General features: G+C 42.6%; 1 protein-coding gene across 1 annotated transcript in view; it reads left to right on the forward strand.

Moving 5' to 3' along the window:
* LOC124605475 (intraflagellar transport protein 172 homolog) overlaps window positions 1–26194 on the forward strand; it is a 320057-nt gene that overhangs the window by 93839 nt on the left and 200024 nt on the right. Inside the window, exons 10-12 of the mRNA XM_047137189.1 lie at window positions 1638–1750; window positions 1832–2010; window positions 17193–17336. Of these exons, the coding sequence (XP_046993145.1) occupies window positions 1638–1750; window positions 1832–2010; window positions 17193–17336 (436 nt within the window). The remainder of the gene's footprint in view (window positions 1–1637; window positions 1751–1831; window positions 2011–17192; window positions 17337–26194) is intronic.

The following is a 26194-nucleotide window of genomic DNA, read 5'->3' on the forward strand; positions in this document are numbered from 1 at the left end:
CACATTAATTATCAACAGCTTTACAATCATGAACGTGGAATAAATTTTCAACTGCCAAAATTGCAAAAATCATTTATTCATATAGATGACTGGTTTCGGCAATTCTCATTGCCATCTTCAGATGTGCAAAAGATGAGACTGAAAATGCTAGGATACCGCAACTAACAAAACAGCACATATAATTATATCCAAAATTTGCAATACATGGAATAACAACATATCTGTGTTTACGTCATTACGGAATCTTCTTCTTCAGTATTGTAAGTGGTGCTATACAATGTAGTTAGTTAGTCACATGTTCCTGAGATCATTTTGCATGATAGATCATAATGATTTGGAATGAGTCATTTTACATTCACATTGAAAATTAATTTGTACATATGGTTACATTCTGTACATTTCTAAGTTTGGCAGTTCAAAAGTAGTTTATATGTTAGAAAGTATGGATGATACGAAGAAGAAAATTGTGTCAGGCCCTTGTGTACTCACATATTTCTTGAAAGAAAAATCACACAATACTTGTACAGTAATACATATAACACAGTGGGTCATAACTGACAATAACAAACATAGTAGAACCAAAATTTATTGACAGTCACCTATGGTGTTGGTTTACACAATTCTTCCCTGCCTTATACACTTCTTTCAAGAGGCCCACTTTTTTCTAAGGTGATTTCTGAAATCAGTGAAGGTAGTTTAAACCTGTCTTGCAACTCCAAGGAAATGCATATTTCTGTCACCAAATATGTTTCATTTAGATATTTATTTGCTCACATCAGGATGCGTCGTCTCCTTACAAGTCTTTTTTAGATATTTCCTTGTTTTCACTATAGTTTCTTGTAGCATAGCTGCACAGACAGATTGTCAGTTTATGTCTTAACTATCCTTGTGATCTCAAAAATTTGTAAGGGAAAAATGCTAAAACTTGCCTGTAAATCAGACAAATAGCAGGGAATCTCATTTGGGGAAACTTGTGGCAACCCTGGGTATTTTGCTGTTCCATGTATTGCCAATCTTGCATGTATAATTGTGTGTGCCGTTATGTTAGTTGCTGTATCCTAGCGTTTTCGGTCCCATCTTTTGCAGATCCGAAGATGGCAATAAGAACTCCTGAAACCAGTCATATATGTGAATATGTGAGTTTAACAATCTTGGGAGTTGAAAATTTATTCGGTATTGATAATACCACAGATCGCCCCCCACACTGACAATGTCAGAAGTGTATAGCTTGACAGTCTTTCCGAGATCTGCTAACAACAGATGGGTCAATACGGTCTCAGTCCAGTATTTGAAAGGACTAACTAGACAAAAACAGCAAGACGAACATAAAGTCAGGAGTGGATGAATGACTGTAGTGGCCCCCCATTTAGGCAGAATTGTGGGTCATTGGTCTGGCCAATATAATCTTGTTCACTGAGCCACGGAACAGAGTCCACAAAGTTGCTTTCAGTGCTTTCTGGCAAGCTATGTGAATCACTCCCACGCTGATAGACAAGACCAGCTTGCAGTAACAGATGCTATTGTGTTGAATGAAGGTTATATTGGTATGTTTATGCATTCCATTTATGCTTGTTTCATATGTGCAGCAACATAGTTTTTTTCTTTTCTTCTAAGTTGTATTATGTTTCTATTTTCAGAACAGAGTTTGTTAATCCTCATCTTGTAAGTGTACGGCTTAATGAAAGATGTAAAGCATCTGAAAATAATAAGAAATTGGCATATTTGCTAGATCTGAAGACAATTTGCATATGTAAGTGATACTGATAGTAGAAGTTGCTGATTCTTTGTAATTGTCATATTGTATGCAATGTCTTAATAACATATTTTTCAGTGGATCTTGTGAGTGGTGCTACAATAGGTCAGCTGAGTCATGACTCCAAGATTAACTGGTTAGAACTGAATGAAACAGGCCGCAAACTTCTTTTCCGAGACAAAAAGATGAGGCTAAACATTTTTGATATTCCATCAACAACAAAGACATCCATACTGAATTACTGCACATTTGTTCAGGTATGTTTTTGGAATGCTTAAAATATGAATTTTGCTGTTCCATTTATATCTACATGTACATTTATACTCCGCAAGCCACCCAATGGTGTGTGGTGGAGGGCACTTTTAAGTGCCACTGTCATTACCTCCCATTCCTGTTCCAGTCACGTATGTTTGCAGGAAGAATGACTGCCGGAAAGCCTCCGTGCGCGCTCAAATCTCTCTAATTTTACGTTTGTGATCTCCTCGGGAGGTATAAGTAGGGGGAAGCAATATATTCGATACCTCATCCAGAAACGCACCCTCTCGAAACATGGACAGCAAGCTACACCGCGATGCAGAGCGCCTCTCTTGCAGAGTCTGCCACTTGAGTTTGCTAAACATCTCCGTAACGCTATCACAGTTGCCAAATAACCCTGTGACGAAACACACTGCTCTTCTTTGGATCTTCTCTATCTCCTCTGTCAACCCGATCTGGTACGGATCCCACACTGGTGAGCAATATTCAAGTATAAGTCGAACAAGTGTTTTGTAAGCCACCTCCTTTGTTGATGGACTACATTTTCTAAGGACTCCCCCAACGAATCTCAATCTGGCACCCGCCTTACCAACAATTAATTTTATATGATCATTCCACTTCAAATCATTCTGTAGGCATACTCCCAGATATATTACAGAAGTAATTGCTACCAGTGTTTGTTCCACTATCATATAATCATATAATAATGGATCCTTCTTTCTATGTATTCGCAAGACTTACATTTGTCTATGTTAAGAATCAGTTGCCACTCCCTGTACCAAGTGCCTATCCGCTGCAGATCTTCCTGCATTTCGCTGCAATTTTCTAATGCTGCAACTTCTGTGTATACTACAGCATCATCTGTGAAAAGCCGTATGGAACTTGCGACACTATCTACTAGGTCATTTATATATATCGTGAAAAGCAATGGTCCTATAACATTCCCCTGTGCCACGCCAGAGGTTATTTTAACGTCTGTAGACGTCTCTCCATTGAGAACAACATGCTGTGTTCTGTTTGCTAAAAACTCTTCAATCCAGCCACACAGCTGGTCTGATATTCCGTAGGCTCTTACTTTGTTTATCAGGCGACAGTGCGGAACTGTATCGAACACCTTCCGGAAGTCAAGGAAAATGGCATCTACCTGGGAGCCTGTATCTAATATTTTCTGGGTCTCATGAACAAATAAAGCGAGTTGGGTCTCACACGATCGCTGTTTCTGGAATCCATGTTGATTCCTACAGAGTAGATTCTGGGTTTACAGAAATGACATGATACGCGAGCAAAAAATATGTTCTAAAATTCTACAACAGATCGATGTCAGAGATATAGTTCTATAGTTTTGCACATCTGCTCGATGACCCTTCTTGAAAACTGGAACCACCTGTGCTTTTTTCCAGTCATTTGGAACCTTCCATTCCTCTAGAGACTTGCGGTACACGGCTGTTAGAAGGGGGGCAAGTTCTTTTGCGTACTTGTGTAGAATCGAATTGGTATGCCGTCAGGTCCAATGGACTTCCCTCTGTTGATGATTTCAGTTGCTTTTCTATTCCTTCGATACTTATTTTGATGTCAGTCATTTTTTTATTCGTTCGAGGATTTAGAGAAGGAACTGCAGTGCGGTCTTCCCCTGTGAAACAGCTTTGGAAAAAGGTGTTTAGTATTTCAGCTTTACGCGTATCATCCTCTGTTTCAATGCCACTATCATCCCAGAGTGTCTGGATATACTGTTTTGATCCACTTACTGATTTAACATAAGACCAGAACTTCCTAGGATTTTCTGTCAAGTTGGTACATAGAATTTTACTTTCGAGTTCACTGAAGGCTTCACACATAGCCCTCCTTACGCTAACTTTGACATCATTTAGCTTCTGTTTGTCTGAGAGGTTTTGGCTGTGTTTAAATTTGCAGTGAAGCGCTTTTTGCTTTCGCAGTAGTTTTGTAACTATGTTGTTGAACCATGGTGGGTTTTTCCCATCCCTCACAGTTTTACTCGGCACGTACCTGTCGAAAACGCATTTTACGATTGCCTTGAACTTTTTCCATAAACACTCAACATTGTCAGTGTTGGAACAAAAATTTTCGTTTTGAACTCTTAGGTAGTCTGAAATCTGCCTCCTATTACTCTTGCTAAACAGATAAACCTTCCTCCCTTTTTTTATATTCCTATTTACTTCCATATTCAGGGATGCTGCAACGGCCTTATGCTCACTGATTCCCTGTTCTGCACTTACAGAGTTGAAAAGGTCAGGCCTGTTTGTTATCAGTAGGTCCAAGATGTTATCTCCATGAGTAGGGTCTCTGTTTAATTGCTCGAGGTAATTTTCGGATAGTGCACTCAGTATAATGTCACTCAATGCTCTGTCCCTACCACCAGTCCTAAACATCTGAGTGTCCCAGTCTATATCTGGTAAATTGAAACCTCCACCTAAGACTATAACATGCTGAGGAAATTTGTGTGAAATGTATTCCAGATTTTCTCTCAGTTGTTTTGCCACTAATGCTGCTTTGTCTGGAGGTCGGTAAAAGGAGACAGTTATTAACCTAGCTCAGTTGTTGAGTGTAACCTCCACCCATAATAATTCACAGGAACTATCCACTTCTATTCCACTACAGGATAAACTACTACTAACAGCGACAAACACGCCACCACCGGTTGCATGCAATCTATCCTTTCTAAACACCGTCTGTGCCTTCGTAAAAATTTTGGCAGAATTTATCTCTGGCTTCAGCCAGCTTTCCATACCTATAACGATTTCATCTTAGGTGCTTTCTATCAGCATTTGAAGTTCCGGTACTTTACCAACACACCTTCGACAGTTCACAATTACAATACCAATTGCTGCTTGGTCCCCGCATGTTCTGACTTTGTCCCGCCCCCTTTGAGGCTGTTGCCCTTTCTGTACTTGCCCGAGGCCATCTAACCTAAAAAAACCGCCCAGTCCACACCACACAACCCCTGCTACCCGTGTAGCCGCCTGCTGTGTGTAGTGGATTCCTGAACTATCCAGCGGAACCCGAAACCCCACCACCCTATGGTGCAAGTCGAGGAATCTGCAGCCCACACAGTCACAGAACTGTCTCAGCCTCTGATTCAGGCCCTCCACTCTGCTCTGTACCAAAGGTCCGCAGTCAGTCCTGTCGATGATGCTGCAGATGGTGAGCTCTGCTTTCATCCCGCTAGCGAGACTGGCAGTCTTCACCAAATCAGATAGACGCCGGAAGCCAGAGAGGATTTCCTCTGATCCATAGCGACACACATCATTGTTGCCGACACGATCAACCACCTGCAGATGGGTGCACCCTGTACCATTCATGGCATCCGGAAGGACCCTTTCCACATCTGGAATGACTACCCCCGATATGCACATGGAGTGCGCATTGGTTTTCTTCCTTTCCCTTGCAACCATATCCCGAAGGGGCCCCATTACGGGCCTGACTTTGGTGCTCCCAACTACCAGTAAGCCCACCTTCTGCGACCGCCTGGATCTTGCAGACTGAGGAGCATCCTCTGGAACAGGACAAACAGCCATGTCGGGCCGAAGATCAGTGTCAGCCGGAGACAGAGCCTGACACCGGTTCATCAAACTGGAGAGGCCTTCCGTTAAGCCCTCCGGAATGTCTTTCGCCCCCTGCCACACCTCGAGACGACCTCCTACTCTGCCACTGTTGAGGTGTCAGCCTCAATGTGGGCAGTATCCCGAGCAGCCACAGCTGTAGTCCGATTGGGGGATGTGTGGGACGAGCTGGCTGTCCTCGACAAACCCCCGTCCGGACACCCCCAGTGATGCCCATTGGGAACAGCCTCAAGCTGCGTGACCGAAGCCAACACTGCCTGAAGCTGGGAGTGAAAGGATGCCAACTCAGCCTGCATCCAAACACAGCAGTTGCAGTACCTATCCATGCTAAATACTGTTGTGCAAAGAACGTCTGAACTAATCTACAGAGAGAAAAAACAACTCAACACAAAATTTAAATGGTTATTAAAATACAAGACTGGCTAGTAAATGCAGTAATGCTGCTACGTGCGCACTGCTGACACACTGCTCGGTGGCAGAAGGCAAACTGTAGTGTCAGTAATGTACAAAGACTATTTGGAAGAAATAAACAAATGACAGAAGACTACGCAACTTTACACGTCACAGATATTAAAATGCAAATCTGTCCCTGCTAATTACAAAACTACACAATGATTTGACGGATTTAACTAAACAAGTGCGCTAAGAACACTCAAACAAATTTTCAACTTGACTACTACACTTATATGAATGCTAAACAATCTCTGTAAAACTGTTGACAAGAGGCACTCAAATGAAGAGATATCAGTTAACAAATTCTGGCATTGCACATTAATAATTCCCCTATAGCTGCTAAGTCCAAGTGTAAGCAAGAATGTCAGCCTTCAAGATTCAGAAAGGAATTAAAATTATACCCAGTTGTTCATATCATTCATTACGTATTAAAAATGATTCCAAGAATATCATTCTTCGAGTCACCAGAAATGAAAAAGTAATGTGACAAGAGATTTATTTTATAGAATGAATGTTACAATATTCCAGAGAACTATAAAAGCCTGAACCTTCAGCTATCTTCTATATGATAATGTTATCTGAAGTGAAATAGTAGCATGTCCTCCATGTGTATAATCATGAAGAGACACACACCCGTTTAGAAATTATAAGTAACAATCCATTGTCCATAAATGTACCATACAATGATTCTACTTTTTGCATCTTTTTTTCAAAAGGAGGGCTGTGTGTAGGAAAATGATTGATGATTTGTTTCTGTGTGAGCTTGAACATCTCTAGTTTTTCCATGTTGGGCTTTGTATAGGACGTAATTGGAAGAAAGCACTATGTTTCTTGGCTTATAAACTGAAATTATGTGAGTAAACCTTTACAAAGTGCTCATTGTCACTCCAATAGGAGATTATTGAACATTGCTAAGGCGTTTTTGCAAACATTGAATAGAAGTGAGTAAGCGTATTGCCCTCCTATGTATTTTCACCCTCTTCTATTAACTCAACATGTCATAATGATTAAAATATTGAAGAATTAATCAGGCTGCAATTTCTAAGTATCTTCCTTCAAGGATGAATAAAATTCTGTATCATTTGACCAGTGAACTTCAGTCCAACATCTGTTTCATCATCATTCAGTTTATTTATGGTACTCTTACTCGATAAATCTGTTTCTGTGAGCAGTTCGCTTGGATGTGGAATGAGTAAGTGTATAGAATATGGATATGAATATGTAGAACATAAATAATGAAGTGCACAACAATAATAACAATGCATAGTAGTACTTACGTGTTACCAAATATTAGTCACCACCTTAAGGGAAGTTGGAAGAGAAAAAATTTTTTTTTTCACTTTTCAGATTTTTATTTCATTATAAAATTTGCAATTTTCTGAAAAAAATTATATATAAAAAATAGAAGGAAACATTCCACTTGGGAAAAAATATATCTAAAAACAAAGATGATGTGACTTACCAAACGAAAGCGCTGGCACGTTGATAGACACACAAACAAACACAAACATACACACAAAATTCTAGCTTTCGCAACCAACGGTTGCCTCATCAGCAAAGAGGGAAGGAGAGGGAAAGACGAAAGGATTTGGGTTTTAAGGGAGAGGGTAAGGAGTCATTCCAATCCCGGGAGCGGAAAGACTTACCTTAGGGGGAAAAAAGGACGGGTATACACTCGCACACACACACACATATCCATCCACACATATACAGACACAAGCAGACATATACAGAGGCAAAGAGTTTGGGCAGAGATGTCAGTCGAGGCGGAAGTGCAGAGGCAAAGATGTTGTTGAATGACAGGTGAGGTATGAGTGGCGGCAACTTGAAATTAGCGGAGATTGAGGCCTGGTGGATAACGGGAAGAGAGGATATATTGAAGAGCAAGTTCCCATCTCCGGAGTTCGGATAGGTTGGTGTTAGTGGTAAGTATCCAGATAACCCGGACGGTGTAACACTGTGTCAAGATGTGCTGGCCGTGCACCAAGGCATGTTTAGCCACAGGGTGATCCTCATTACCAACAAACACTGTCTGCCTGTGTCCATTCATGCGAATGGACAGTTTGTTGCTGGTCATTCCCACATAGAAAGCTTCACAGTGTAGGCAGTTCAGTTGGTAGATCACGTGGGTGCTGTCACACGTGGCTCTGCCTTTGATCGTGTACACCTTCCGGGTTACAGGACTGGAGTAGGTGGTGGTGGGAGGGTGCATGGGACAGGTTTTACACCGGTGGCGGTTACAAGGGTAGGAGCTAGAGGGTAGGGAAGATGGTTTGGGGATTTCATAGGGATGAACTAACAGGTTACGAAGGTTAGGTGGACGGCGGAAAGACACTCTTGGTGGAGTGGGGAGGATTTCATGAAGGATGGATCTCATTTCAGGGCAGGATTTGAGGAAGTTGTATCCCTGCTGGAGAGCCACTCTCAAAGTCTGATCCAGTCCCGGAAAGTATCCTGTCACAAGTGGGGCACTTTTGTGGTTCTTCTGTGGGAGGTTCTGGGTTTGAGAGGATGAGGAAGTGACTCTGGTTATTTGCTTCTGTACCAGGTCGGGAGGGTAGTTGCGGGATGCGAAAGCTGTTGTCAGGTTGTTGGTGTAATGCTTCAGGGATTCCGGACTGGAGCAGATTCGTTTGCCACGAAGACCTAGGCTTTAGGGAAGGGACCGTTTCATGTGGAATGGGTGACAGCTGTCATAATGGACGTACTGTTGCTTGTTGGTGGGTTTGATGTGGACGGACGTGTGAAGCTGGCCATTGGACAGGTGGAGGTCAACATCAAGGAAAGTGGCATGAGATTTGGAGTAGGACCAGGTGAATCTGATGGAACCAAAGGAGTTGAGGTTGGAGAGGAAATTCTGGAGGTCTTCTTCACCGTCAGTCCAGATCATGAAGATGTCATAAATAAATCTGTACCAAACTTTGGGTTGGCAGGCCTGGGTAACCAAGATGGCTTCCTCTAAGCGACCCATGAATAGGTTGGCGTACGAAGTGCCATCCTGGTACCCATGGCTGTTCCCTTTAATTGTTGGTATGTCTGGTCTTCAAAAGTGAAGAAGTTGTGGGTCAGGATGAAGCTGGCTAAGGTAATGAGGAAAGAGGTTTTAGGTAGGGTGGCAGGTGATCAGCGTGAAAGGAAGTGCTCCATCGCAGCGAGGCCCTGGACGTGCGGGATATTTGTGTATAAGGAAGTGGCATCAATGGTTACAAGGATGGTTTCCGGGGGTAACGGATTGGGTAAGGATTCCAGGCGTTCGAGAAAGTGGTTGGTGTCTTTGATGAAGGATGGGAGACTGCATGTAATGGGTTGAAGGTGTTGATCTATGTAGGCAGAGATACGTTCTGTGGAGGCTTGGTAACCAGCTACAATGGGGCAGCCGGGATGATTGGGTTTGTGAATTTTAGAAAGAAGGTAGAAGTTAGGGGTGCGGGATGTCGGTGGGGTCAGGAGGTTGATGGAGTCAGGTGAAAGGTTTTGTAGGGGGCCTAAGGTTCTGAGGATTCCTTGAAGCTCCGCCTGGACATCAGGAATGGGATTACCTTGGCGAACTTTGTATGTAGTGTTGTCTGAAAGCTGACGCAGTCCCTCAGCCACATACTCCCAACGATCAAGTACCATGGTCGTGGAACCCTTGTCCGCCGGAAGAATTACGATGGACCGGTCAGCCTTCAGATCACGGATAGCCTGGGCTTCAGCAGTGGTGATGTTGGGAGTAGGATTAAGGTTTTTTAAGAAGGATTGAGAGGCAAGGCTGGAAGTCAGAAATTCCTGGAAGGTTTGGAGAGGGTGATTTTGAGGAAGAGTAGGTGGGTCCTGCTGTGACGGAGGACGGAACTGTTCCAGACAGGGCTCAATTTGGATAGTGTCATGGGGAGTTGGACCATTAGGAGTAGGATTAGGATCATTTTTCTTCGTGGCAAAGTGATATTTCCAGATCTCCAGTTGCTTTCTAGTTCGCCTTTATCTCTCGCCATATATTTTTATTTTCATTTTCATTTCAGCCTCATGTTACACTTTCCACCTTCTAATACCATGTCACCCTAACAACATCCCCACAACGACCCCATTAAATTTTATTTACATTCCCTCCGCAAACATGCCTTCGCCCTAGCCAGATTACACTCCCATATTTTATTTTCTCAGGCTTGTCTGACATTTGGCATTACCCCCAAAGGCCTCACACTTAAAGTTCCCATCTCTGGCTGTAACCCTTCTTTCCATCAGTCCCTATACCAGTTCCAAAATGAACAATCCATTGCCCTCACCCACCTAATCCTTCACCTACACAACAACTCAGCCAATGAACACACCCGTCAACTCCTATCCTTAATAAAAGTCCTCAACCTTCCCTCTCCCACATCCACACCGGCTGTTCAGAGCATCCTCCTACAGGCTAACCGCAAATTAGAACAGAATGCCACCCTCCACCTCAAAAAACTATCCAATCTCCTTGTTTCCCACCTCCGGAAAGGCAACTCACTCACCCTTCACAACCTTTCCAGCAAACCTCAACCTCCTCTCATTGCACACAGACCCAGTCTCTCCCATCTACTCAATCTCCCACTTCCAGCTCCACTCCCCCCAAAACCTCAAAATTCCAATCAACACAATCTGGAACCACAACACCCTAATTCAGTAGTTAACCTTTCCTCTGTCCTATCCAAAGGCCTCACCTTCAGCCCCACTCCCAGATTCAACCAAACAGCCCTTGTCAAAGATTTACTGTCCTACACCCGTACTCTCTGCTGAATATATCACTTTGCCACGAAGAAAAATGATCCTAATCCTACTCCTAATGGTCCAACTCCCCAAGACACTATCCAAATTGAACCCTGCCTGGAACAGATCCGTCCTCCGTCACAGCGGGACCCACCTCCTCTTCCTCAAAATCACCCTCTCCTAACCTTCCAGGAATTTCTGACTTCCAGCCTTGCCTCTCAATCCTTCAAAAAAAAATCTTAATCCTACTCCCAACATCACCACTGCTGAAGCCCAGGCTATCCATGATCTGAAGGCTGACCGATCCATTGTCATTCTTCCGGCGGACAAGGGTTCCACGACCGTGGTACTTGATCGTCGGGAGTATGTGGCTGAGGGACTGCGTCAGCTTTCAGACAACACTACATACAAAGTTTGCCAAGGTAATCCCATTCCTGATGTCCAGGCGGAGCTTCAAGGAATCCTCAGATCCTTAGGCCTCCTACAAAACCTTTCACCTGACTCCATCAACCTCCTGACACCACCGACACCCCGCACCCCTACCTTCTACCTTCTTCCTAAAATTCACAAACCCAATCATCCTGGCCGTCCCATTGCAGCTGGCTACCAAGCCCCCACAGAACGTATCTCTGCCTACGTAGATCAACACCTTCAACCCATTACGTGCAGTCTCCCATCCTTCATCAAAGACACCAACCACTTTCTCGAACGCCTGGAATAGCTACCCTGTCTGTTACCCCTGGAAACCATCCTTGTAACCATTGATGCCACTTCCTTATACACAAATATTCCGCACGTCCAGGGCCTCACTGCAATGGAGCACTTCCTTTCACGCCGATCACCTGCCACCCTACCTAAAACCTCTTTCCTCATTACCTTAGCCAGCTTCATCCTGACCCACAACTTCTTCACTTTCGAAGGCCAGACATACCAACAATTAAAGGGAACAGCCATGGGTATCAGGATGGCCCCCTTATACGCCAACCTATTCATGGGTCGCTTAGAGGAAGCTTTCTTGGTTACCCAGGCCTGCCAACCCAAAGTTTGGTACAGATTTATTTATGACATCTTCATGATCTGGACTGACAGTGAAGAAGACCTCCAGAATTTCCTCTCCAACCTCAACTCCTTTGGTTCCATCAGATTCACCTGGTCCTACTCCAAATCCCATGCCACTTTCCTTGACGTTGACCTCCATCTGTCCAATGGCCAGCTTCACACGTCCGTTCACATCAAACCCACCAACAAGCAACAGTACGTCCATTATGACAGCTGCCACCCATTCCACATGAAACGGTCCCTTCCCTACAGCCTAGGTCTTCGTGGCAAACGAATCTGCTCCAGACCGGAATCCCAGAAGCATTACATCAACAACCTGACAACAGCTTTCGCATCCCGCAACTACCCTCCGGACCTGGTACAGAAGCAAATAACCAGAGCCTCTTCCTCATCCTCTCAAACCCAGAACCTCCCACTGAAGAACCACAAAAGTGCCCCACTTGTGACAGGATACTTCCAGGACTGGATCAGACTCTGAATGTGGCTCTCCAGCAGGGATACGACTTCCTCAAATCCTGCCCTGAAATGAGATCCATCCTTCATGAAATCCTCCCCACTCCACCAAGAGTGTCTTTCCGCCGTCCACCTGACCTTCGTAACCTCTTAGTTCATTCCTATGAACTCCCCAAACCACCTTCCCTACCCTCTGGCTCCTACCCTTGTAACCGCCCCCGGTGTAAAACCTGTCCCATGCACCCTCCCACCACCACCTACTCCAGTCCTGTAACCCGGAAGGTGTACGCGATCAAAGGCAGAGCCACGTGTGAAAGCACCTACGTGATTTACCAACTGACCTGCCTACACTGTGAAGCTTTCTATGTGGGAATGACCAGCAACAAACTGTCCATTCGCATGAATGGACACAGGCAGACAGTGTTTGTTGGTAGTGAGGATCACCCTGTGGCTAAACATGCCTTGGTGCACGGCCAGCACATCTTGACACAGTGTTACACCGTCCGGGTTATCTGGATACTTCCCACTAACACCAACCTGTCAGAACTCGCGGAGATGGGAACTTGCCCTTCAGTATATCCTCTCTTCTCGTTATCCGCCAGGCCTCAATCTCCGCTAATTTCAATGGGCCGCCGCTCATACCTCACCTGTCTTTCAACAACATCTTTGCCTTTGTACTTCCGCCTCGACTGTCATCTCTGCCCAAACTCTTTGCCTTTACAAATGTCTGCTTGTGTCTGTGTATGTGCAGATGGATATGTGTGTGTGTGTGCAAGTGTATACCTGTCCTTTTTTTTCCCCTAAGGTAAGTCTTTCCGCTCCCGGGATTGGAATGACTCCTTACCCTCTCCCTTAAAACCCACATCCTTTCGTCTTTCCCTCTCCTTCCCTCTTTCCTGATGAAGCAGCCGTTGGCTGCGAAAGCTAGAATTTTGTGTGTATGTTTGTGTTTGTTAGTGTGTCTATCGACCTGCCAGCGCTTTTGTTTGGTTAGTCACATCTTCTTTGTTTTTTACATATATATATATTGAAGAATGAATCAGGCTGCAATTTCTAAGTATCTTCCTTCAAGGATGAATAAAATTCTTTAGCATTTGACCAATGAACTTCAGTCCAACATCTGCTTTATCATCATTCAGTTTATTTACGGTACTCTTCCTCAATATATCTGTTTCTGTGAGCAGTATATATATATATATTATGAAGTGTTAAAAATGTACATCAAGTAATACTCTTATTTTCATTTGAGTGAAGTGACTTGTCCGACATCACTACGGTAATCATCTGAAGATAGAAATAAATAGATAATGTTCTACCTTTCCCAAAAGAATCTGAATGAGATTGCCTTTTTTGAATTAAAGGTGGTTCCATTGTTTCAGAGATCCGTGTTCAATAGCTGCCGGAAGATGGGACAGTTCTCATGCGTATCTGATAAAGAATTTAACAAATACCCTATCATATCTACTGGCTTCCCCTCTTTTAACTAATTTGCTTGTTTTTCAATTCTACTATAATTTATCTCAATATCTCTTATGCATCCATCCAATGATTGAAATGCTATTTTGTTATCTTCATTGACACAAACCAGAAGACAGAAATGAATACTTTAGTTTTCTTCTTATCATCTTCCATATTGACACCAGTATGATCAATGAGCTAGAGAGTTTGTTTTGAGCCACTGTCCAACTTTTGGTAGATCCAAAATCACTTTATCTTCTCAGACAATTCAGATTTTGCATTAAAATTCATTGAACAGTTTTTGCTTATTGTCGTTTGCCTGTGTTTTCTGTCTTCTTTTTTTTTTTTTTTTTTTTTTTTTTTCACCATTCAGATTTCAGCTACAGATTGTGATTTATTATAATAAATTTACTCTTGGCATTGGCATCAGGTGTTTTTATTTATTTATGCCATTTAGAATTTACTGTAACTTATTTATGCCTTAAGCCAGCTTTTTTTTAAAAACTGGGTGTGCATTACTTTCACAAATAAGTGACAGTAATTTTATGACATTGTCCGGAAAACCCTTCTAGTTATCTAATACCAGGTTCACATTTCGTATTCTGTTCTGTATATAATCCACTGCAATTAATACATGTTATCTACTCAAATTTCTGAGGATACCACACGTAAGTGCTTGTCAGGCTTACAGAGGACATTCTCCATTCTGAAAGAACCACACATATATTCCAAACGTCCTCTGCTAACCAAAGACAGACATGCTTTGTGAAGTGCACATGTGATACATTTGGAGGGCTCTATACTTCTCCACCTGACACAAGTTATTATTTAATTAATCATCATATGGAAATACACGTGCAGTTTTCAACGATATTTACACAATACAATATTTATATGTAACAAAATGAATGTATAAGCGTTATGGTCACTAATTATATCACAGACTGATATCTAGAGAGTCTATCCAATCCAGTGCTGTTGGTGAGGTGTTGATTATGTCATTCCAGCCTCCACTAAAACACCTATTGGAACATTCCTCTACAATGTATTCAACAGACTGTTCTGCTGCTCCACAGTCACACATTGGGGAGTCTGAGAGTCCCAATATGTATGTGAAGGACATAGTTCTTCCATGTCCACATCAGATTCTGTTGAGCACACACCAGGTTCTTCTAGGTAGTTGGAAGCCTGGTATGCATGTAGGGTCTTCGAGGCCACGGCGAAGTACGCTGGTGTTGTTTTTCCATTTCTCTTTCCACACATTTTTGATCTCGAATGGTTTGGGTTCTCGAGCCGTCCAGAAAGGTTTTCGATTTGAGATGCGTGCAGGGTGGATTGAGCAGCATTTCCTAGGCGGGTAGCGTTTGGGAAAGCTCTACGTTATTAATCTTTTCCCATTCGCAGGCCACTGCTTCTTGTCGTCCCAAATGTGGTGGGGCAATGCTACTGAGAGCAGACTGCCAAGGTAATGGGGTTGATCTCAGGGTGCCCGTTACAATTCTCATGGTGTCATTGAGCTGGATATCAACCTTACTGACATGCACGCTCCTGTACCAGACTGGTGTGCAATATTCAGCCACAAGATATACGAGAGATAAGGGCACTGTACGGAGAGTGTCAGCTTGTGCACCCCAGGAAGTTCCAGCTAGTTCCTGGTTAATGTTGTTCCTGGTCTGTAACTTTTCTGCTAGTGATGTGAGGTGAATCCTGTACATAAGTGATCGGTCCAGTGTGATTCCAAGATACTTAGGATGAGGGTTGTTTTTAACTGACTTGACATGTTGTGCAATCCGCGATGGGGTGATCTGTGGTTCCTGTCTTATTTTTGGTGTTTCTGCCCCTAGTTGTCTGAGCTGGGACCATGCTTTTGCGGCTTGAGTGGGTGAAGTCCAATTCTTTGGTAGTTGTTAATCATCTTTCTTTCCTTTATCTGTTAAGAGACTGGAGTACCTTGTTGCCTGCCTGTGGGTCACCATGGGCTTCGTATTTCTTGCAAAGCTCTTCCATCTCCTTGTTCCAGCAGGGCACATATTCCTTCCTGAAACCACGTGGTATATTGCATTTTGCTGCTCCTATAATAACACCAACAAAGTGCACGTAATTTTCTAATGTCCCTGGGATCCAGTGGAGATTTCCATCAAATTCCTTCACATAAGTCGTCCAATTGACTTTGTTGAAGTTCCACCTTGGTTTTTGGACAGATCTGATTAGAGGAGTTTAAATTCCGATAGCTACAAGCACTCGTCTGTGTTGGCTGTGAGGGAAAGCTTATAACACCTTCTTTCTGTGGATTACTGGGTTGTGTTGTTGATCAGTTGTTAAAATACAGAGATCATGGTTTGTATTAGTCTGCCATGAGGCAGAGTGAAAGATTTTCAAGTCCCTTGCATCATATGAGAGGTGGTGGTGGTGATTTTCGATCCAGGCTGTAAGAGGTTGTCCATTTGGATCATTTGTTCTGTAACCCCACATTTCATGGTGGCTGTTAAAGTCCCATATATAAATTCCAGGATGAGGTACATCTGATAAGGTGGGATTTTGCCACATGTCATTAGGTGGTTTGTATAACACAAGTCAAGAATTGGCATCCAAGATCATCATATAATTAATGGAATCTCTCATTTAAATTGCCCCCCTTAATTGATCGCAGAGGAGGTTAGCTGTCTTGACCATTTCAACCAGCTGATGAAAGAAATTGGGCTCAAGCCCAGGTAACAGTCAGTATAACTGCAGTCACTAAACTGCAGCTAACTCCAGCATATACAGTCCACATTGCTTCCACATTTCATAGGAGATCCTCCAACAAGACACTAAATGTGCACCAGATTTCCTTGTCATTCAGACTACTATTTTACCCTAGGCCTGTATTATCAATGTACAACAGGAGTTCTCAATAACCAATAATCTTGATGTTGGTGATTTTCCGGCTTGTCCAGAAACATCACCATAAGTGTCTGCAGGTGAAGTGAAAAAGACAGTATCTCATATGTTTTGCAAACAAAACATAGTCAATATAATAAGTTGTTGTTGCTATGACCAATATCAGGCAAATTATGCCATCTTCAGATCTAAAATATGGAGTGGGTGATCAGTAATCTGAGCAGGGGTGTTTGTGAAGGATATAAAAACAAGAGCCAATATAAAGGTGGCTTGTTGTGTTGCCCTGTAGGAAAAAAATGATGGCTGTATTGGATACACTGAGTAAACAGTATGATATAAAATTTTTAAAGCTTTGAGCACTGACATAATAAATAGATAGAAACCATGAAGCTGAAGTTAAGTTACTGCAAAAGTAATTATTACATGTACTTCCTTCCATTTCACATTTTTTTGCCTTGGTCCTGTGAACTACATTCTAAGCATACCTTACTGGTACAGAACATGTATAAACCATGCAAAAATTATTCTATTTTATGTTACTGGATATTCTTTTGTTTGTTCATACATCTTTCAATTGTTTTCAGTGGGTCGTGGATAGCGATGTTGTTGTAGCCCAGTCTAGAAACAACATGTGTATTTGGTACAACATTGATGTTCCAGAACAAGTCACACTAATTACAATAAAAGGAGAAATTGTTGAAATTGTCAGGATGGATGGAAAAACAGAGGTTTGTTACAGCAGAAGGAAGGCTATTTGTACTTTCATCTTTTCTATTTATGATGCCAAGTATTGTAATCTAGATATCTCATGCATGTGCAACAAAAACATAATAAACATAAAGCAAGTAAAGTAATTCTTAATGTAGTGTGAGGTGCTTCAAATTCTGGTAATTTGAACAGCTTTAAGGTGACAACTTGAATAGCAGAAAATACTGTATGTATGGGGATGGGGGGGGGGGGGGCACAGATGCTCACATTCAAAGTTTTCACTTTGTGGGATTGTAGGGATAAAATGCAGAACTACATTTCAGGCACTAATTTGTTGGAAGCCACACAGTTTAGTTTTTGTACAGGTGACTCTATGCAGAAATTAATATTTTTTGTGGCACTGGTATAACATTAATATCTGTTAATTTATTAAAAATTTACTTCTGCACAAAAATATTTTGCCAAACAATGGAAAATGTGGGAATCTTAAAGAAAATATTGTAAATTGTATTGACATTAGCCAATTGCATTAGTGTTTTGTATCTGACTGATATATTTAGCTTAACAAGTAGCAGGGCAGATAGATAAAATCTAATTTTCGTAACCAGAGGATTCTTGAGTTGTTAAAAAAGGGGAAGAGGTTGAAGGAAATGAAACTAATTGTTAGTTGCAAGAGTTACTCAAGACCCTTCTTTACTAGCATTTTTCTGATTTTATTTCTTTGCCTGTCTCTTCAACTGTTGCTTAGTAAGTACACTACTGGGAAAAGAACACCAAGATTTCATTGACCCAGCAGAGGGAAATTTTATTGACAAAATCTTGAGGACATTTATAGCAAACGATCATACCTACAGAGCCATAAACATCTGAGTACAGTCGAAAGGATGTATGAAATGTCGACTCTAGTACTCTGTATACCTTCCATTTTCAGCAATGCAGGTTGCAACTCTCCCATGGAGAGGATCATGGAGGTGATGGATGTAGTCTTGTGGAATGGTCTGCCATGCAGTTTCCACCTGTTGCCTCAACTGGGCCAGATCTCTTGGCTGTCTGCAAGATAACATTTCATCCAGTGCCAGACATACTCATTGGGAGACAGATCTGGGAATTGTTCTGGCCAGGGCAGTTGATGTAAACCTTGGAGAGAACACTGGGTGGCACAGGGTATAAGGGGACATGCATTGTCATAGTGAAAAACCACATCATCTTGTTGGTGCATGAGCAGTAGGCAATGGGTTGAATGGTGTTTTGGATGTGCTATGCACTGTTCAATGTTCCCTCTATGATCATCAGAGAAGAATGGCCATTGTAAGATATGACTCCCCACGCCTGCCAGGTGTTATCCCTGGTGCTTCTGTCGTATAAACTTCAGACATTGGCACTCACCTGCCTGATGCCACACATGGGTATGACCATCATTGGCACCAACGCAGAAACAACTCTCATCCCTGGAGACAAGAAGTCTCCATTCGCTCTTCCATAAGTGCCTGTGGCAACATCACTGGAGGTGGACTGCATGATGTTGGGGTGTAGGGGCAATAGGTTACAGTAGGTCAAGGCCGGAATGATTTATAAGGATAATTGCCATCTGTATAGTTCAGAAAAGCTGGTGGTGGAGGGGAGAACCCAGATGGCCTATGTTGATAAACAGCCACTGAAATCAAACCTGTTATGTTCAGCTGCATGTTGTACAACAGTGTAGTCCACTTTACTCTTGTCCACGGTTTGGCAGTGGCCATTCATCCTGGTGGATAGCTGGTTGGGAGCTGGTAGACAACATGGCTGCTTTGGTAGATGGTCTTCACAGACAGGCACTATTAATTCACATGCAGATTTCCTGTGCCATATTGCCACATCCCCCCCAATCCTCCCACCACTTCCAAGAACTAGCTACAGAAGTAACGCCCCCCCCCCCCCCCTTGTCATCCAGTATGGCCCTAGACTGGAACAAATGAACCAAATCCTTTGTGAGGGATTTGATTATGTATTGTTATGTCCTGAACAGGGGTGCAACCTACCCAATATTGTTTCCACCCCTTCTAAATGGTGTTCCATTGCTCACCCAACCTCAACAACATCCAAACCCATCCCTACACCACTCCCAATCCAACGCCCTTGCCACAGGGATCATATACCTGTGGAATACCCAGGTGCAGGACCTGCCCAACTACCCAATCAGCACTTCATATTCCAGTTGTGTCACAGTCTTATCCTACCCCATCAGAGATTTCGCCACCTGTGAAAGTAACCACATCGTACAACAGCTCTGCTGCAGTCTTTGTTCAGCTTTTTATATTGGTATGACTACCAACCAGCGGTCCACCAGGATGAACGGCCACAGCCAAACTGTGGCCAAGAGCAAAGTAGACCACCCTGTTCCACAACAAGCAACTGAACATAACCTGCTTGATTTCATTGGCTGCTTCACAAACTGGGCCATCTGGATCCTTCCCTCTACACCTAGCTTTTCTGAACTATGCAAATGGGAGTTATCTGCACAACACTTTCTCTGCCCTCAAAATTTTCCACCTTCAACCTATGGTAACCTACTGTCTCCACATCCACCACCCAGCTGTTTTCACCCCCTCTGGCTTATCAGCTCTTCCCAACTCATATCTCCTCACACTTACTGTGCATTGCTCTCTGCCAATGCACCCACTAACCTTTTCCCCTCCTCTATTCCTCACCTGTGTGCTCCCTTTTTCCCTTCCCTCCCTTTCCCACAGCCACTTGATACTATACCAGGTAGTCCTGTCTGCCACCCATAGTCCCTGCATGCACTGCCAGGCAGCATTGTTTCTCTTCCCTCACTTGTGCGCTGCTATCTCTCCCCGTTCCCCACTGCACTATGGATTGTTGTTCCCATTTGACACATTGCAGTTTAAGTCTGGCCTGAGCAGCCAGAGATCAGAGGTCATATGTTTGTGAGGTGAGCTTGTTTGTGTGAATGCATGCATGTTTTTCTTTTCTGATGACGGTTTTGGCTGTAAGCAGTCTTTTTGTTGTGCCTGTCTGCAACTCTGCATGTCATCTTTACGCAAGTCTGTCCTTTCCATAATTGTTGATATTCCAACCTGGACTTTCCATTGTTTGGCTTCATAAGATGCAATGATCTTGGTGTGAATCTGTGCATTACCACTGTCCAGACCCAGGCTGATGGTCATGTGCACCTCCTGCTGACCATTGGTGATGACATGACTGCACTGGGGAGACTTTTCATCTCATGTGAAGTGCAGTTCTGTGGTATGACCACCCAGCCTCACATAGACCCACTATGTGCCCTCACACAAACTCCGCCAGTTGCATAATTGGTTGATGTCCAAACTGTTACTGCATGCTAACAATGTTGCAGACAAAGACAGAGCCATGACCGGCCATGACCGACCTCATTTGAACTCTTCTGTTGGGAGAGTTAATTTGGAGTTGGAACGGCTGCTTGGGTCGGGTGCGGGGGCTCATATTAGTGTGGTTCCTGTTGATTCTCTCAGTAGGTGGGACTATACCAGGCACGGCCTACATCTCAACAGGAAAGGGAAGGGGAAACTGGCTGGGGTAATAGCAGGAAATTTAAGGGGGGGAGGCACTGCCATGAATGGTAAAATACCAGTGGTTACAGGTGTTGGAGCAGCACCTTTTTTAGGATAGGTAAGACAGAAAGATGTCAAGTTCTACGAGAGGTCAGGATTGAAACAAATCTTCAGTTTAGGAAAGAAATTAAACAGCACAATTCTAGCACATTGGATCACCAATCACAGCTGTCAATTATAAATTTTCACCAATCACCAGAAATTTTATCTCCACCAAGTTGTATCTCAGTCCTAGGTAATTGCATTGATGAATTAAAGTCACCCAACCCAGTTGACATAATCTGCCTCTCTGAACACCATGTGACCACTGGTATAGGAACTAGGCCTAAGCACAATGAGAAACTCAGACAGGAGTGTACTGCAAATGTTAGAATAAGGAAAGGTTCTCATAAAAGTATAATTAAAAATAATGTAAGTATATTTCATCAAAATATTGGGAGTTTAAAGAATAAAATAGATGAGCTTGTTTGTTTAGAAGATTTAGAAGTTGAGGATGAAATAGATATACTATGCCTGTCTGAGCATCACATTGTTACTGACATGGATAAGGTAAATGTAAGTGGATATAAGCTCTCTGCACATGTAAAGAGAGAAAGGAGAAAGGAGGAGTTGCCATATATGTCAAAAGTTATCATTGTGCAAAAAGTATAGAAACAAAAAAGTTTTGTGTAGAGAAACATATAGAAGCATGTGCCTGTGAGCTTAAACTAAATAAAGGCACATTTATAATTGTAACTGTATATAGGTCCCCATCAGGAAATTTTCATCTATTTCTGAAAAATCTGGACTCATTGTTGTGCTATCTGTCAGACAGGGGGAAGCAAATTATTATTTGTGGGGACTTCAATGTAGATTCTCTGAAAGAGGGTAATAGGAAAAATGACCTTGAAATATTACTCAGTTCTTTCAATTTGACACCTGTTATTGATTTTCCTATTCGGGTGGTAAAGGATAACAGCTCACTAATAGATAACTTCTTTATAGACCAAGATAAGTTTAACCAGATAAATGCTCAGCCTGTTGAGAATGGCCTTTCTGATCATGGTGCACAGCTAGTTACAATAAATGACATAGCTCCATTCAGCAGTACTAAACAGTCCTCCAAAGTAGTACGTTCAGTCAACGATTTAACAATTGCAAATTTCAGGGAAAGCCTACAGCAGTTAGACTGGGATGAGGTGTACCGTGAACCTGATGCCAATTTAAAATATAATTTATTTCATGACATTTTTGTAAATGCATTTGAAAACTGCTTCCCCAAGAAAATAGTTAAATATACTCGTAAGAAACCTTGTAACAAACCATGGTTTGCTAAGGGTATAAAAATATCTTGTAACCGGAAAAGGGAAATGTATCTGACAGCAAGAAAGAGTAGTGACCCTGAAACTATCAAACATTATAAAAACTACTGTGTTATATTAAGAAAAGTTATTAAAAAATCCAGAAGTATGTGTATCATGTCTGAAATCAGCAACTCTGATAATAAAATTAAAACAATTTGGAATATTATTAAAAGAGAAACAGGTCAACCAAGAGCACAGGAAGACAGTGTTACCATCAAATTGAATGAAAACTTTACGAACAAAAAGTCAGAAGTTGAAAATATTTTTAATAATCATTTTCTAAATGTTGTGGATATAGTAAGATCCAGGTGTTCATTAGAAGCTGCTAGGCTGTTAATGGAAGAGGCCATACCTATGCAATTTGATACAATTGAATTCTCACCCACTTCTCCCTCTGAAATTAGGAAAATAATAAACTTGCTTAAAAGCAAAAACTCATATGGAATTGATGGCATTTCCAGCAAAATATTAAAAGCTTGTTCTCAACAGATAAGTAAGATTCTCAGCCACCTGTGTAATAGCTCTCTGGAACAGGGCATTTTCCCTGATAGACTGAAATATGCTATTGTTATACCTTTGCATAAAAAGGGGGATAGATCTGATGTCAACAATTACCGTCCAATCTCCCTTCTAACAGCTTTATCCAAAATTTTTGAGAAAGTAATGTATTCAAGAGTAGCTTCACATATCTGTAAAATGAAGTACTAACAAAATGTCAGTTTGGTTTCCAGAAAGGTTTTTCAACAGAAAATGCCATATATGCCTTCACCAATCAAATTTTGAATGATCTGAATAACCGTGCACCACCCATTGGGATTTTTTGTGATCTCTCAAAGGCTTTTGATTGTGTAAATCATGAAATTCTGCTAGACAAGCTCAAATATTGAGGCATGAGTGGGACAGTGCACAAATGGTTCATTTCGTACCTAACTGGACGAGTGCAGAAAGTTGAAATAAGCAGTTCCCATAATATGCAAAGATCAGCACACTCCTCAAATTGGGGAACTATCAAGAATGGGGTTCCACAAGAGTCAGTCTTGGGTCCTTTGTTGTTCTTAATATACACTCCTGGAAATGGAAAAAAGAACACATTGACACCGGTGTGTCAGACCCACCATACTTGCTCCGGACACTGCGAGAGGGCTGTACAAGCAATGATCACACGCACGGCACAGCGGACACACCAGGAACCGCGGTGTTGGCCGTCGAATGGCGCTAGCTGCGCAGCATTTGTGCACTGCCGCCGTCAGTGTCACCCAGTTTGCCGTGGCATACGGAGCTCCATCGCAGTCTTTAACACTGGTAGCATGCCGCGACAGCGTGGACGTGAACCGTATGTGCAGTTGACGGACTTTGAGCGAGGGCGTATAGTGGGCATGCGGGAGGCCGGGTGGACGTACCGCCGAATTGCTCAACACGTGGGGTGTGAGGTCTCCACAGTACATCGATGTTGTCGCCAGTGGTCGGCGGAAGGTGCACGTGCCCGTCGACCTGGGACCGGACCGCAGCGACGCACGGATGCACGCCAAGACCGTAGGATCCTACGCAGTGCCGTAGGGGACCGCACCGCCACTTCCCAGCAAATTAGGGACACTGTTGCTCCTGGGGTATCGGCGAGGACCATTCGCAACCGTCTCCATGAAGCTGGGCTACGGTCCCGCACACCGTTAGGCCGTCTTCCGCTCACGCCCCAACATCGTGCAGCCCGCCTCCAGTGGTGTCGCGACAGGCGTGAATGGAGGGACGAATGGAGACGTGTCGTCTTCAGCGATGAGAGTCGCTTCTGCCTTGGTGCCAATGATGGTCGTATGCGTGTTTGGCGCCGTGCAGGTGAGCGCCACAATCAGGACTGCATACGACCGAGGCACACAGGGCCAACACCCGGCATCATGGTGTGGGGAGCGATCTCCTACACTGGCCGTACACCACTGGTGATCGTCGAGGGGACACTGAATAGTGCACGGTACATCCAAACCGTCATCGAACCCATCGTTCTACCATTCCTAGACCGGCAAGGGAACTTGCTGTTCCAACAGGACAATGCACGTCCGCATGTATCCCGTACCACCCAACGTACTCTAGAAGGTGTAAGTCAACTACCCTGGCCAGCAAGATCTCCGGATCTGTCCCCCATTGAGCATGTTTGGGACTGGATGAAGCGTCGTCTCACGCGGTCTGCACGTCCAGCACGAACGCTGGTCCAACTGAGGCGCCAGATGGAAATGGCATGGCAAGCCGTTCCACAGGACTACATCCAGCATCTCTACAATCGTCTCCATGGGAGAATAGCAGCCTGCATTGCTGCGAAAGGTGGATATACACTGTACTAGTGCCGACATTGTGCATGCTCTGTTGCCTGTGTCTATGTGCCTGTGGTTCTGTCAGTGTGATCATGTGATGTATCTGACCCCAGGAATGTGTCAATAAAGTTTCCCCTTCCTGGGACAATGAATTCACGGTGTTCTTATTTCAGTTTCCAGGAGTGTATATTAATGACTTGCCATTCTATATTCATGAAGAGGCAAAGTTAGTTCTCTTTGCTGATGATACAAGTATAGTAATCACACCTGACAAACAAGAATTAACTGATGAAATTGTCAATACTATCTTTCAGAAAATTACTAAGTGGTTGCTTGTAAACGGACTCTCACTGAATTTTGATAAGACACAGTACATACAGTTCTGTACAGTGAATGGTATGACGCCATTAATAAATATAGACCTTAATCAGAAGCATATAGTTAAGGTAGAATATTCCAAATTTTTAGGTGTGTCCATTGATGAGAGATTAAATTGGAAGAAACACATTGGTGATCTGCTGAAACGTTTGAGTTCAGCTACTTATGCAATAAGGGTCATTGCAAATTTTGGTGATAAACATCTTAGTAAATTAGCTTACTACGCCTATTTTCACTCATTGCTTTCATATGGCATCATATTTTGGGGTAATTCATCACTGAGGAATAAAGTATTTATTGCACAAAAGCGTGTAATCAGAATAATAGCTGGAGTCCACCCAAGATCATCCTGCAGACATTTATTTAAGGATCTAGGGATATTCACAGTAGCTTCTCAGTATATATACTCTCTTATGAAATTTGTTATTAACAACCAAACCCAATTCAAAAGTAATAGCAGTGTGCATAACTACAATACTAGGAGAAAGGATGATCTTCACTATTCAAGATTAAATCTAACTTTGGCACAGAAAGGGGTGAATTATACTGCCACTAAAGTCTTTGGTCACTTACCAAATAGTATCAAAAGTCTGGCAGATAACCAACAAGTATTTAAGAAGAAATTAAAAGAATTTCTGAATGACAACTCCTTCTACTCCATAGAGAAATTTTTAGATATAAATTAAGAAAAAAAATTATAAAAAAATAAAAAATTAAAAAAACACAAAAATTAAAAAAATTTGTTATATTAACTTAAGTATGTTGTTAAATTAACTTAATTATGTCATGTATTGGACAATTTGACTCGTTCCACATCATTACGAAATATCGTATTCATGATCCATGGAACTAGTATTAATCTAATCTAATCTAATCTATGCCAGGGCAAACTGGCTGCTACTGGCTCTGGAGTTGAAAGATTGCTGAGAGGCATGCAACATTCCAAGCCTAATAAAGTAGTTCATGGTTTGTCTGCAGTGTTGTGAGTTTAATCAGTGCATTAATTGTCCTTTCGTAGTGTCCCAAACAACTATGACATGCCTTAGTTACTGGGTTCAATATGTTCTTTTTCCTATTTTCCAGTAGTGTAGAAATTTTTTCTATCTGCATGGTGATTCAAAAAGTAACAACAGTTTTCAGTTGATCTTACAAGCAAACTATAAGAGATAAAAATACATAGCCCACGCCAGTGGATAGAGGAAGGCTCAAAATTTTGACACAGTTGTGCGATTGTTTGCATATAGCAACATGGTGACTACACAACAAGAGA

Source organism: Schistocerca americana, chromosome 3 (genome assembly GCF_021461395.2).
Source record: "Schistocerca americana isolate TAMUIC-IGC-003095 chromosome 3, iqSchAmer2.1, whole genome shotgun sequence".
NCBI lineage: Eukaryota > Metazoa > Arthropoda > Insecta > Orthoptera > Acrididae > Schistocerca > Schistocerca americana.